The sequence below is a fragment of the Mobula birostris genome, chromosome 14 (genome assembly GCF_030028105.1).
Source record: "Mobula birostris isolate sMobBir1 chromosome 14, sMobBir1.hap1, whole genome shotgun sequence".
NCBI classification, from domain to species: Eukaryota; Metazoa; Chordata; class Chondrichthyes; order Myliobatiformes; family Myliobatidae; genus Mobula; species Mobula birostris.
The window spans coordinates 39,985,690-40,001,094 of NC_092383.1; the positions used below are offsets into that span (position 1 = coordinate 39,985,690).

Consider the following 15,405-nt stretch of genomic DNA (forward strand, 5'->3'; position numbering starts at 1 on the left):
TCCACTCTATTCCCACGTCGATATGTTTATCCATTGACGGGTGTAGGCTAATCTCTATATAGAAATAGTGCCTCATAGTCCACTTGGACAAACTCCAACCTGACAACATGTATACTGAATCGCCTAACTTGAGGTAATCACTCCCCCTCTCTCCATTTTCCCTTTTCTCCTTTTCCTGATCCACCTGCTACCTTTCACCAATTTTTTCCTCTTCATCTGCCCATTATCCACACACTCCCCCCCCCCCCCGTTTCTCCTTCCCATCTCCCTCCCTCAAATCCATTTTCCATCCATCTATCCATTAGATTCCATCATTGTCAGCCCTTCATCACTTTTACATATCACCTCCCAGTTTCTGGCATCACTGCCACTCTCCCCCTCCCTCATTTGCCTATCACCCTCACCTCCCCACCTAGACCCACCTTTCATTTACTAGCTCTTTCTCTGTCTCTTCTCTCCACCTTCTTATACCCACTATCTCCCCTCTTTCAGTTCAGATGAGAGATCTCAGCTCAAAACATCATCTGTCCACTACCTTACATAGATGCTTCCTGATGCACGGAGTTCCTCCAGGTTCTAGCATTTGAAATTTATTGTGTCTTCAAATATTTTATCTAAATGGTGAGTGATCACTAAGCTCAGGTGCAGAGATATCTGGTTATACTAGTGCACGATGTGCAAAAGACTAGAAAGTTATTTCTGCAGTTAATACAGAAGGGTCGGAGAATTGAATACAAGTGTAGGGTGGCAATGCCTCACTTGTGTAAGGCATTGATAATATCTCATTTGCTGTGCAGAGGATTGGTCTCCTGACTCAAATCAACAACTAATCTGGTTGTTTTATGAGGAAAAGTTGGACAGGCTAGGCTTGTATAGAGTGAGAGAAAGCTTGTTGAAACATGGAACATATTCAGGAGTATTGACAGAATGGAAGTGGAGAGGATGCTGGAGATGGGGCAGGGTTCACAAGTCTTTGGAACCCTGGTCCTCAAAGCAAGTAGAAACAATGTATTTGAATGTTTTTCATGGATTGTATCATGTGTATATATGATAGGAATGGACAGAGGATGGAGGGAGGGGGAAAAGAGAGGGAACCCTGCTGTTTCCAACAATTGCTTTGATCCCTGAAAGGGTTTATTCAGGCACAAACATCCCTGTTACCAAACTAAGAAGGTTGGCTGGTTCTTGAAGCTAATACATGATGTTATTTCCTGAACTTTACAGGAGAGGAGATCGTTACAACAGTCAAGGAGATGGAAAGAAGAATCGTGCTGGTAGTCGCAGAGAGGATGCTGGGTATAACAGGTATCCAAAACCATACGGTGATTCCCGAAGACCAAGTTCTCAACAAAGAAATGAACTTCATGGAAATAGTGAGCGGAGAGAAATCCGGGATCGAGATGACCGTCGAACAGTAACAATTGAGGATCGTTCAGGAGGCAGCAGGGGTCCTAACCATCTGGAAAAGATGTCACCATCAAGAGGCTTTCCTGATAGAGATAGGATGGGTGACCATGGGGTCCACCATGGTCGACCAAACCAAAATTCTTCTAGACCCAATGATTGGAAGTCCAGTAGTGGTATGGGCTCTACTAAACGTGAATTGAGGTAACGTTGCAATTCTTTGGATTGTGCACATAATAGTTTCCTTTTTCACGAATGTAGAATAACTTTGGCTCATTTTGAGATTTTAAAAACTTGCCATTTAAAAAAGGAATCGCAAATTCTGAGAATAAAAAATTAATTTCCCATGGAAGATCAGTCATATTTATTTATATCAATAACCAAAAAGTTTAAATACATGTAGATGTGACTGACTGGCCATTTGCTTTTATTTATATGGGTTTACTTTAGTCAGTGAGATTGCTGCAGTGAGAATTTATCTTTTGAATTAGAATTCAGAATGATGAATTTCATTGGGACTCATTGATATATTTGGTTCAAAATGATTTTAGTTGGGATCATTATCTTCCTAGTTTAGGAAAACAAAACTGGTTTAAAGATAATATGAAAAGTTTGGATTTCAATTTACTGTTTTTGTCAGAGAATGCATCTTGGTTCTTTTGCATTCCTTTGAAAAATGATCAATTTAATGCCGCATTCTTTTCCATTAGTCTTAATAAGACTCAAATCACACATTCTCCAAAACGCAGACTAGGATTGATAGATTTCTGAATTAGTTGGATTAGACTTTGTTCTGAACTATTATTCCTTACCTGTTAGCTGGTTTTAAACATTTTGAGGACTGTTCGCTGCTTTGCTGTTAAATTTAACTTGTCATTTAGAAATCAAGGGAAAATGTTAACTGATTTTTGACATTGAAGGAATTCGAGAGAGAGAGAGCGAATACGGCCAGAGAGGTCTGGACCGAATGTGCGAAGTGGCCCACCGAGTGGTCACGGCAGTATGGCTGGTTACAGTAGCCGAGATGGAGGAAGGCCTGCTATTGGTGACAGAAGTAATAATCCTCAGGTAGAGAACAATTAATTAGACTTGATAATGCATGTGGAGCAGTTTTGTTCCATATAATTTCCCTTAAACTTTAAATCAGTGTCTTCAAATAGGTTTCCATTTGAGATAGTTGTTCCATAGAAAATAGATTCCGTATTGTCTTCATAATGTAATTACTGGGAGCGATGGTAAATGTCACTCTCAGTTTTCCACCAGTAGAATTTTAAAGGGTGTAATTTTGTGGTGATGCAAAAGAATTTCAATTAATTAATTTGAAATTATATTGTTGCATTCATATTTATGAAATCTCACTTCCCAGGCATCTCATTATCATGAAAACAGACATGTGGTGATAGAACGCCATGGCCGAGATGCAGGCGGACCAAGAAACAGTTGGCATTCTGGGCCCAGTTCTCAAGGCAGTGGATATCAAGAGGTGCGGCGAATGAGTGATGGTCGTGGTCCTGGCATGATGCCACCGTCCAGGTACTAAAGTTGCATTCTGTCAGCTATTCTGGTTGCCAATAACTTGGAACATCTATTGTAAATAATCTAATATTATGTATGGTATTGCATTTTTGACTGGTTTTATATTAAACACTCTTGTTCTTTCTGACAACCTATTTGAATTAAGTGTATTACTAGTGTTGTTTTTTTTTTTGGGTAGGTACTTTTGTGATCCCTAATAGCTATAAATACTGAAAGATTTGTTCATAAATGAATATAAATTCAACATCAAAGAAGACAAATCCAGGAAGATAGTTTGTTAAATCATTCAGTTAAATGTTAAGGAGATGATAATTGTATCTATATCAGTTAAAATTACATTAAACTTGTGTTTTACTGTATTAAAAATTCTTGTTTCCAGTACATTAAAACTATTCTCAACTAATAGTGTGTATTGTTTCCATTTTTATGTCTTTTTGCTTGCGTAATATTAAAGTGCTTGTGCTGAACATAAGCATGTATATTGTGCCATATAGTAGTCTGGAAACGTACAGTTGTACTTAATTATATGGGGCTATAATTGTTCTCTTCATGCATTGACAGCTGTATTACACAATACATCTTGGAAGAGATAGGCTAAGAAAATGGTTTTACACTGATTTTCTGTTTCCTGTCTATGATCAATACTACTGTCCTCTGTTACATTTCTTAGATTTTGTAGGCTGTAATTTGTAGATTGTTTCATTCCACCATATCTCTTCACTCCCGATTAATTTTTTGTTTGGAATTATCGATAACCACGACTGGTGTCTCTTACCTTGTTCAGACACAAAAGGTTGTGGAAATATTCCAGTAAAATCATCCCCTAATTTCTCCTTCACTTTGCGCCCTTCCCAGCCTAACTACAACCACTGTAGTTATACTTGGGCTGCCCTCTCCTCTGGACCACCCTTCTCTGTGTGATATTTAATCTATTCATTCTTACAAAGATTATCTGAAACGATTTTGGTACCTACACCCGTAATGTGACCTTTTTTTGTTTTCCCCAAGGGTATATTCCTGACTATCTTTTTTTCCTCAAATGCTCCTCGAGGGTTTTGACCAAGGTTCTTCAACATTGCAGAATGATCAGAATGGTTAAAGACAATGGGATATACAAAGGATAAGGGCAAATAAAATTAATTTAGTACTGATAAGAGAAGTGTAAAGGTTGATGTGACTAGAAGAAAATTTCAGTGGTACTCTGTAGGGCTTGGAACTAATTCTATAACTCAAGATATTATCAATAATACCAGAAAAAGGAGGCATGATTTAAAGTTGCATTTGATTTTTTAAAAAATGTGTTGTTATTCTCAGGGAGAAAGTAGTATACAGCATCAGTAAACTAAGTCAGGTTGGCTTAGTTCTCTTGCAATAATGAGAGGGAATTGTTCTATAATGCCTATGAGAGGGAATACATTTTATTAGGGTAGGGCAAATGACAACAAAAACTATGAAATGTAGAGGAACATAAGGTAGTTGGGATGCACATTGACAGATTCCTGAAGATGGTAGTATAAGTGGATACAGTTCAGTATGCAATATTTTTCTTGTAATGTGCCTTGGCAATAAAGCAATGAGTTGCATTACTTTATCAGGGACTTTTTCCTCATAATGTCTGAAGTGGGGACTGAAAGGAAATGGGCAACTCCTCCCAAAAACAGGCGAAGCTATTCATGCCTGTGTATGGCCAGTTAGGGATACTACATAGACATAATGCGTAACAAGTAACAGTGGTACCACTGCATAGACCATCTTCAGCAAGAGAAAACTTAATAACAACCTGAATGTTCAGTGGTATTGGGTCTCGCCTTCAATATTTTTAATGATCTATGTTGACCATAAATTTAACTGAATGAGCAACAACACCTGTAGCCATAAGTGGTTCGAAGGCAATTGATTTGCCTTCCTACATCTCATAACCTTTCCATTGTCTATGGGGCATGTCAGGAATACTTTGGAATACTATTATGTGCTTTAATGAATGCAGTTCCAATAACATTCAAGCTAAGCCTCAGCTTCAGGTTCCCCTCCAAACCATATATGTACTGACAGAGCAAAATAGTGAGGTAGTGTTAATGGGTGTGTGGACCATTCAGAAATCTGATGGCGGAGGGGAAGAAGCTGTAACCAAAACATTGAGTGTGCATCTCCAGGCTTCTGTACTTCCTCTCTGATGGTAGCAATGAGAAGAGGATATGCCCTCAGTGGTAAGGGTCCTTCATAAAATAGGCCAAAGTCAGCATGTTTTCCTTAAGGAAAATCTTGTCTGAGAAATCTGTTGGAACTGTTTGTGGAAATAACAAACAGGATAGACAAAGGAGAATCAGTGGATATTGTGTACTTCGAATTTCAGGCCTTTGACAAGATGCCGCATATAAGGTTGCTTAACAAGATAAGAGCTCACATTATTACAAGAAAGATACTAACATGAATAGATTAGCTGATTGGCAGGAAGCGAAGAGTGCGAATAAAAGGAGCCTTTTCTGGTTGGCTACTGAGAAGTATTGGTGTTCTGCAGGGGTTGGTGTTGGGACTACTTTTTACATTATATGTTAATGATTTGGATGCTAGAATTGATGGCTTTGAACCCCAATTTTTCAGAGGATACAAAGAAGGGTGGAAGGGCTGATAATGTTGAGGAAGCAGGGAGGCTATAGAAGGACTTAGAAACATTAGGAAAGAGGGGAAAGAGATGGCAGATGGAATATAATGTCAGGAAGTGTATGGTCATGCATTCTGGGCAGAAGGAACAAAATTGCAGACTATAAATGTGCATAAAATTTAAAAATCTGAGGTACAGAGAGACTTGTCCTCATGCAAGATTCTGTAAAAGTCAACTTGCAGGTTCTGTCAGTGGTGAGGAAAGCAAATGTTAGCATTCATTTCGAGAGACCTAGAGCAAGGATGTAATGGTGAGGCCTCGCCTGGAGTATCGTGACTAGCTTTTGTCCTCTTATCTAAGAAAGGATGTGCTGACTTTGGAGAGGGTTCAAAGGAGTTTCACGAGAATGATTCCGGGAATGAAAGGGTTATCATATGAAGAATATTTGATGGCTTTGGGCCTGTACTTGCTGGAATTTAGAGGAATGTGGAGGAATCTCTTTGAAACTTATTGAATGCTGAAAGGCAAAGATAGAGTGGATGTGGAGAGGATATTTCCTATAGTGAGTGAAACTAGGTCTAAAGGGCACAGCTTCAGAATAGAGGGATGTCCATTTAGAATGGAAATGAGGCAGAATTTCTGTAGCCAAAGTGGGGGTGAATCTGTGGAATTTGTTGCCGCAGGTGGAGGTGAAGCCTAGGTCACTGGTTGTATTTAAGGGATTTTCAAATGGTGGATGCCATCATCTTGAGGCATTGCCTTTTTGAAGATGCTCTTGATGTTAGGCAGGCTACTTTGAAAACTGCAACACAGCACAGGCCCTTTGGCCCACTGTTCTGACTAACCTACTGAGATCAATCTAACCCATTCCTCCTACATAGCCCTCCATTTTTCTACATTCCATGTGCCTATCTGAGAGTTTCTTAAATGCCCCTAATGTATTCATCACTACCACCACCCTGCCAGGGAATTCTATGCATTCAACACTCTTATGTTTAAAAAAATAATAAATTACCTCAGAGATTCTTTCCTTAAAATAATGCTATTATTCATTAGCCATTTCCACCCGGGGAAAAAGTCTGGTTATCCACTTAATCTATGCCACTTATTGTCTTGCACATCTGTATTATGTCACCTGCCATCCTTCGCTCCAAAGAGAAAACTCCTAGCTCACTCAACCTATCCTCATAAGACGTGCTCTTTGGTTCAGGTAGCATCCTGGTATATCTCCTCTGCACCCTCTCTAAAGTTTCCATATCCTTCCACCAGAACTGAACACAATATTCCAAATGTGGTCCAAATAGGGTTTTAGAGAATTGGAGCATTACCTCACAGTCCTTGAACTCAAGTGCCCATGACCCTCTGCAGCTTTTCCCAGTCCTATGCATTACCAGGTGATAATCTTCTCCACTGTGCCGATGTAAAAATTTGCTTGAGTATTTAGTGACATACCAAATCTCAGACTCCTTTTGGCAAGCTACCTTCCTTTGTAATTGCATCAAGGTATTGGGCCGAGGATAGACCCTCTGAGATGTTGATACCCAGGGCTTGAAACTGCTGACCTCTGGACAAGACGGGTGTGTTCTCCTGCCTTCCCCTTCCTGAAGTCCAAAATAAATTCCTTGATGCTGTCGTACCAGAGACAGCTACATGCTGCAAATGAAATTAATTACTGGTTTAACACTAGTTTGGCCACAGATGGTAACCACCTTTCCCAGAAAGAATTATTTTAATATTTCATTATCTGGGCATTTATTGATTTGTGATGGTGGTGGTGAGTCACTGCTTTGAACTGTTATAGTCGTGGTTGAAGGTACTGTTGGGGAATGTGTTCCGGTTTAGACCTGGTGACAATCAGTATGTTTACATGTTAGATGAGATTGCAGCTAGTAGAAGAATGCCAGCCCCTGTGGTGGATGATGTGGATTTAGCAGGCAGCCAGCTGAGTACCTGTGGTGTATTACTGATGGTGAACAATGTTGTCATTATGTGCTGGTAGGGGAAGAAATGCATGTTGGTGTTAGATTGGGCTTAGAGAAGATCAGATGATTTTCCCAGGACTAGAATACTCATGATGAAAGAAAGTTAAAGGCAAAGATTTAATCAAGGTTTATAAAATTGAAGCTAAGAATTATAAAGTAATAGAACACTACAGCACAAAAACAGGCTGTTTGGTCCATCTAGTCCGTGCTGAACTATTAACCTGCCTTGTCCCATCGACCTGTCCTCCATACCCCTCCCCTCCACGTACCTATCCAGACTTCTCTTCACATCTTATACAACTTCAGCATAACATCCCAAATCCTGTACTCAGTACTCGAGTTCTAGTCTCACCAACTTCTCCAGCAGAAAGAGTTAAATGCAAGCAAACATTATCTATACCCCAAATAATTTTGTATATCTCTATCAAATCTCCCCTTGTTCTTCTACACTCCAGGGAATAAAGTCTTAACCTATTAAACCTTTCCCTATAATTCAGGTCCTTAAGTCCTGGCAACGTCCTTGTAAATTTTCTCTGCACTGTTTCAGTCTATTTGACATATTGTAGGTAGGTAACCAAAAACTGAACATAATACTCCAAATTAGGCATCACTAGTATCTTGTACAACTTCAACATAATATCCCAACTCTTACTCAGTATTCTCATTTCATGAAAGCCAATGTGCCAAAAGCTTTCTTTCCAACCCTATTTTCTCTCTGTTTGTCCTTTGCAGAGCTGAGTATCTAGGGGCCTTATAGGTAAGGTAGTTGTAATTGAGATTGGAGATAGCTGGTGGGGATACCAAAAGAAGTGATGGAAGCAAAGATGTCAGCAAAACAAAGTATCTGGGTGAACTCCTGAAAGGAGGTGGTTATTAGTTCAGCTGACACGGGTACTTGAGCCAAATAGTTGCTACTGCTGCACATTTCTGTTTTTTTTCCTGGAATCTGTCAGAGTCTGTATCTCTATGTTTGCTAGAAGCAGCTGCACATTGCAAATGAATTAAAAACTATAATGGCAGCAAAAAGTCCAGATCCTGGGCTTCATTGGCCAGGTGAGCATTTATTGCCTTTGCATTGCTTCAGATTACAACTATTTTTAGCCTCCTGTACAAGAGTACTAAGTATATTTAGTATCAAAGTACGTACACAATATACAACCTTGAGATTCATCTACTTACAGGCAGTCACAAAAAAGGAACCCAATGAAACCAATTAAAAAAAAGACTGTCAAACACCCAATATGCAGGAAAAGAAAACAAACCATGCAAACAATAAAAGTAAGCAACTAACATTCAGAACTGAAGTTCACAAAAGCAAGTCTGCAGCCACAAAGCACCTCCCCTCCCTACTGGTAGTAATGTCCTGATTTGGAGTGCAGCCCTACTCAGGCTTTACATATTGTGACAACAGCCCAATGAACTGGCTGTCTCTATTCCCTCTTCTGTACTGTTTCCTTCATATTTACAATGTGGTGCCTATCCAATTGAAGTGGATGAGATTACTTGAATGAATTCTCCATAAAGCACTTATACATTTGTGAACTGTGTTCTTCCCACAGGATGGGAACAGACCATTTAGTTGTCTCAGGCCTATTACACCAATCATGATTGATTTTGCAACCAAATTCTATTGGTGTCAGAGATTAACATCCTTTCACTCTCTCTGTAAAAGCCTTTCTAACCTTTCTTTCTGAAAACTCAGTAACACTTGAAACCATGGTGCCCCTTACATAGTTTGTGGAAAATGCTTTCTCTCTACCTTCTTGTTCCTCTTTCTTCAAATGAATCACCTGTCAGTGAATGGAGCCTAGTATGTATAATTTTTCCTTGTAATTTAACCCTTGTCCAGGCATAATTCTAGTAAGTCTGACTGCAGTCTTCCTGAGGTCAATATATTATTCTTAAGAATATAACAAATTGCTTACATTGTTGTATATGACTGTAATATCCCTCTTGCCCACCTTTACTATTATTCCCTCACATGAAGCCAATATTACATTGCTTCCTTTTGTATAATCACTCTTTAATATTTTAATAATCTATGCATATCTTTAAACTTGTTTCTTCCACCTTTTCATCACAAATTTTGATGAGACAAATAAAGCCATGTTTGTGCAATTTACTATCATTATGCAAGTCGTATTTATCTGATAGTTAAAAGGACACGTTGCTCAATATTCGAAGCTTCGAACAGAAGCATTCCATTTAAATAACTACCCGTTATATCAGAAGTATGATGCTTTTGTGTGGGCACATGGCCAAGTGGTTAAGGCATTGGACTAGCGACCTGAAGTTCGTGAATTCGAGCCCCAGCCGAGGGAACGTGTTGTGTCCTTGAGCAAGGCACTTAATCACGCATTGCCAAGCTGTATGGGTCCTAGTGCCCTTCCCTTGGACAACATCGGTGCCGTGGAGAGGGGAGACTTGCAGCATAGGCACCTGCTGGTCTTCCATACAACCTTGCCCAGGCCTGCGTCCTGGAGAGTGAAGACTTTCCAGGCGCAGATCCATGGTCTTGCAAGACTAACGGATGCCTTAATGATGCTTTTGCTTTTCAAAGGTTGTCAGTGGTGCTATCAATACATCTTTTTGTTTCTGCCACACAATAATTGGGATCTCATGACTGCTTGGTATTGCATTTATTCACTATCTAAAGTATTGGGATTTACATGTATGGCAACATAATTTAGAAGTGAAAGTCTTGCATGTTGTACCAAGACCCAATTGATTTATTTTTCTTTTCAGGTTGTTTACATGCTAACATTGATTTCATTTTCAAAAACTGTTTTTACAAATATTATTTCGCTAAGTTCCTTAATATGTTTTGCCCATTTTCAGATACAGAGTATCTTGAGATTTTAGCCATTGCTGGCTTCAAAGGTTTCTTACTATTTTCTTTTATTGCCCTCTGTAGTCCTGTAGCAAACAGAATTGTGCAGATCACCAACAACACAATACAAGGAGGCAATGTTTCAGGCTCCAAAGGACTGCATGGATCAGGAGATGCTCGCTTTAAGCCATTCAAAGGGGGTGCTCCACGAAGACTCTAATCCACATTGTTTGCAGTAGATTTTTTTTTTGTTTCTAGATGTACCTGTATTTGTAGTTATATTCAATCAATTCAACCTACTATGTTTTCCCGGTGCTACAGACACTATTACGTCTGTTTTTTAGCACATCATTTTACCACTGACCTTTTTGCTGTTGGTTTTATTTATGTAGCAGTACACCTATTGAAAATGAAGAAAAGCCACTTTTGTTTTCAGTCTGATTTGTGTAAATGTCTCGCTTTGGAAGAGAGCATGGCAGTGGAACCCCAATTATCTGTTAGTATAGAGATTGGGTAGGGAATTCACTCTCCATAGATAATGGAACTTGGATGTTTGATAGATGTCTGTGCTCAGTGAGCCTTAGGTTTGGTATATCCTCTGGATGCCTATCAAGCTACTAGCACCATGTCATTACAGCCAAAAATAGAGCAATTCTTCATTATTGGCAGCCTTGACTCCATTCATATACCAAACTAATTCAAGAATGGTTTGAAAGATTAATTTGTAAACTGTAATTGCTATCCTGTGAATAATTGAAAAGTGCATAAAGGAAGGACAGATAACTGAGACTCCACTGTATGGTTAATTATTCAAAGCTTCTTAGAAGACAATTGTGCAATTCACTATTATCTGTAGTAATGCAGTTAACTTCCTACATTAATAGACAGGACACAGGGAGGGGCAGCAGGCTCCACCATTTTGCAAAATAGCATATTTATTGACAATTAATTTTCTACATTTACCAGCCACAGTTTAGAATATTAGTAACTTTTCTCAAAGGATTGTTCTTTACAAGTGTATAAATGTGGCACCGATGCTGGGAAGATGTATTCTTGGATTTTGGAATAAATCTTCATGACATTGTTATTTGAAGTTAAGTCACTTCTTTATTTCCATTTCCTGTTTCGTTAAAATATTTTGATTCACAAACTGAATTATTAATGTATGTATGATCAAATAAATGGTTTTAGTCAGGTTTACTTGAAATGATATTATGCTCCTGTTATCCTAAGTACTCCGGAGATAGTAAATTCCTTGAAATACATCCTGGACAGTGGTGTTAAAGGCATTCTGCGTCTTATGGCGGGACAGAGAAGAAATACTTCAGATGATTTCTCAACTTTGACATTCTTGATGCCATTCCATGGTAATCCATCCAGTCCAGCCTTGCTCCCACACATCAACGAGAAGTTAACGGCTATGTGCCAACCAAAAAAAAAAGATCTTGGGTGTAGTTGGTATCCTGGCTGATTCTCTAAAATTTTACTGGAGGAACCTTAATCTCAAACTCTCTGCCGAAACCACAACAGAATGTGCTAGGACACTGTAACTGTGACCATCTTCAAGACAGGAAACAGCTAAATATGCTAACTACTGAGGATTCACCCAACTACTTGCCAAGGGAAAGTCAATGCCACCAGGATTTTCAGCCAGCTTCTTACAGTGGATAAAGAGCTAGTTCCCGATTCTCCATCTGAAGGCACAATTCCATTTCCGATTCCATCCATCTGAAGGCACAAAGAACTTGAGCATTACCTTGTGTCAAATCCAAGAAAGATGTGGTAGCACCACAAACTCTCACTCATGTTCTAAAATCCAGTGGCAGGATAAATGGATGAACGGTGTCTTTTTCAGGCCAGCACCTCCAGAATTAGGGACCTGCTTTTGAGGGCAGGCCATATTACCATGGCCAATACCAGACTGTTGGAACTAGCATTCCATTCCGTATTCTGTCGAAGCAAGATGGTGACAGGAACACATCGAAGTTTGTTCTCAAACCCTCCTTGAAAAAATTATAACATCCCCACTGATCTACTGTAATCTATTATCATTTAATGCCCAAATTTTAGAGGGATCATTCATAATGGCATACATTTGTGAGGACCATTCAGAAGCTCATCATCTATGTAGGAAGCACTGTATCGCCTCCCAAACTATCCATACAATTCCAAATCGCATACCTGAACACAAGACATTCTGCAGATGCAGGAAATCCAAAGCAACACACTAAAATGCTGGAGGAGCTCAGCAGGTCAGGCAGTATCTCTGGAAATGATTAAAAAGGTGATGTTTCAAGCCAAGACCCTTCATCAGGACTGGAAAGGAAGGGAGAAGAAGCCAGAATAAGAAGGTGGGGGTGCAAGTAGAACAAGATAGAGGGTGACAGGTGAAGCCAGAGGGCTGGAGTGGAGATGAAGTAAGAAGCTGTGAGGTGAGAGGTGGAAAAGGTAAAGGGCTGGAGAAGATGGAGTCTGATGAGAGGAGAAAGGAGAGACACTGGGGGGAGGTGATAGGCGGGTGAGGAGAAGAGAAGAGGTGTGGGGGCGGGGTAAATTACCAGAAGTTGGAGAAATAAGTGTTCATGCCATCAATTTGGAGGCTACCCATAGAGAAAACAGTAAACAACAGGAATTCTGCAGATGCTGGAAATTCAAGCAACACACATCAAAGTTGCTGGTGAACCAGGCCAGGCAACATCTCTAGGAAGAAGTACAGTCGACATTTCAGGCCGAGACCCTTCATCAGGACTAACTGAAGGAAGAGCTAGTAAGAGATTTGAAAGTGGGAGGGGGAGATCCAAAATGATAGGAGAAGACAGGAGGGGGAGAGAAGGAGCCAAGAGCTGGACAGGTGATTGGCAAAGGGGATATGAGAGGATCATGGGACAGGAGGTCTGGGGAGAAAGACAAAGGGGGGGGGGAACCCAGAGGATGGGCAAGAGGTATATTCAGAGGGACAGAGGGAGAAAAAGGAGAGTGAGAGAAAGAATGTGTGTATAAAAATAAATAACAGATGGGGTAAACAGTATTTCTCATCGAGGGAAGGGATGGACCAACGTGTTGGAATAGGACTGGAGATTGGAAATAAAATGGCCACTGGGAAATCCTGCATTTTGCAGATTGAGCTCCAACTCACAGTGATTATCACCCATCTCAGCCCTCAAATGGAAACATGTCACCCTCTGTCTTGAGAGGTTGTTCTAGAAGGACATTAATATGTTTGCAGCATTATACTATACTGTACTTCCAAAATTCTGAGAACTAGCTGAAAATTAATGACAGCTCTAGAAAAATGGACACCAAATAATATTGTACTTTACATCTCAAAACCACCCATTTCTACTAATGGACATTACCTAAACACTCACTTGATTTTGATGTACAAATGCAGGTGGTAAAATGTCAAACAGAAATGGTGTCAATTCAAAATTAAAATGAAGCTACTACATATTAGGTGTTGTAATGCTCACAGTTGGAGAAGGGCATTTGGATGCTGGTTGATGCATTTTATCAATTAAGTCATTTAGGGAAGTGCATGTTGTGAGGAATGTGGTTTTGTAATGGGATGAGTGGCTGGGCAAAAAACTAGTCAATAGAGTTTATTGTGGGAAAATGCAAGGACATGCACTTCAGTAAGAGGAATCAAAAGGCAAATTATCTAAAATGGAGGGAGATTTCAAATGAGTGAGGTTCATGAGAATCTTAAGTGTCTCAGTGCATTATAAACAAAAAGTTACCAGGTGGATCCAACAAGCAACTAAGGTGGCAAACAGCATTTAAGCTTTCATCAGGAAAAGGTTTGGAGTTCAAGAGCAGGGAGGTTTTGCCACAATTGTATAGGATGTTGCTAATGCACACCTGGAATACTGTGTAAAGTTTTGGCCCCCTTATCTAAAAAAAAGGATACAATAATCAGTCCAAAAGAGATTCACTAGGTTAATTCCTGGTATAAGGTGGCTTTCCTACCAAGTGAGACTGTCTAGGATTCTTTGCAGCCTGGAAGAATGAGGACTAGCCTTATTCTTAGTGGGGGGGGGGGGTCTTGACTGGCAGATGTTGAGATGGTCTCACTAGTGGAAGAGACACATAGAAGACAACGTTCTCACAAAGTAATGGGCTGGTCTTTTAAACCTGAGAGGCGTAGAAACCTTACCTCAGAGCATGGTGAATATCTGGAATTCTTTCAATTGGTAGTGGAGGCCAGATGATTAGATATATTTTAGTTAGGGAAAGATAAATTTTAGAAAGGTTGAGCGTTATGGGGAACGAGCATAGATCAGCTACAAGACTGTAAGACAAAAGAGCAGAATTGCAGCATTTGGCCCACAGAGTCTGCCTCACCATTTCATCATTTCCCTCTCAACCCCATTCTCCTTTCTTCTCCCTGCAACCTTGCATGACTAATCAAGAGCCTATCAACCTCCACCTTAAATACACTCAATGACACGACCTTCCATGGAATTCCACAGATTCAGCATCCTCTGGCTAAAGAAATTCCTCCTACGACCTCTGGTCCTAGATTCCCCCACTATAGGAAACATCCTTTCTAGACCTTGCAACGTTCGATGGATTTCGTGAGGTACCCTGCCATTCTTCTAAATTCCAGCGAGTAAAGGCCCATAGCCTTCAAACACTCCTCATATAATACACCTATCATTCTCATGAACTCCTGAACCCTCTCCAATGTCAGCACATCCTTTCTTAAATAAGGGTCCCAAAACTACTCACAATACTCCGAATGAGACCTCACTAGTGCCTTATAATGCCTTAGTGTTGCATCATTGGTTTTATATTCTAGTCCTCTCAAAATGAATGCTAACATTGCATTTGCCTTCTTCACCACCAACTCAAACTTTAGCAAATCCTGCACGAGGACCCAAGTCTCTTTCCACCTCACAGTTTTCAATTTTCTCCCTGTTCAGAAAATAGTTTATTCTTTTATTCCTTCTACCAAAATGCATGACCATACGTTTCTGGCACTATTCCATCCGACACTTCTTTGCATATTCTTCTAATCTGTCCAAGTCCTTCTGCAATCTCTCTGCTTCCTC

General features: G+C 39.9%; 1 protein-coding gene across 2 annotated transcripts in view; it reads left to right on the forward strand.

Annotated features, from left to right (window-relative positions):
- Positions 1-11,447, forward strand: part of sltm (SAFB-like, transcription modulator) — an 83,912-nt gene extending 72,465 nt beyond the window's left edge. For both annotated transcript variants that reach the window (XM_072278421.1, XM_072278422.1), the window contains exons 18-21: positions 1,225-1,608; positions 2,325-2,472; positions 2,771-2,937; positions 10,439-11,447. In XM_072278421.1, the coding sequence (XP_072134522.1) occupies positions 1,225-1,608; positions 2,325-2,472; positions 2,771-2,937; positions 10,439-10,574 (835 nt within the window). In that variant the 3' untranslated portion in view covers positions 10,575-11,447. The remainder of the gene's footprint in view (positions 1-1,224; positions 1,609-2,324; positions 2,473-2,770; positions 2,938-10,438) is intronic.
- The last annotated feature ends 3,958 nt before the right edge of the window (positions 11,448-15,405 follow it).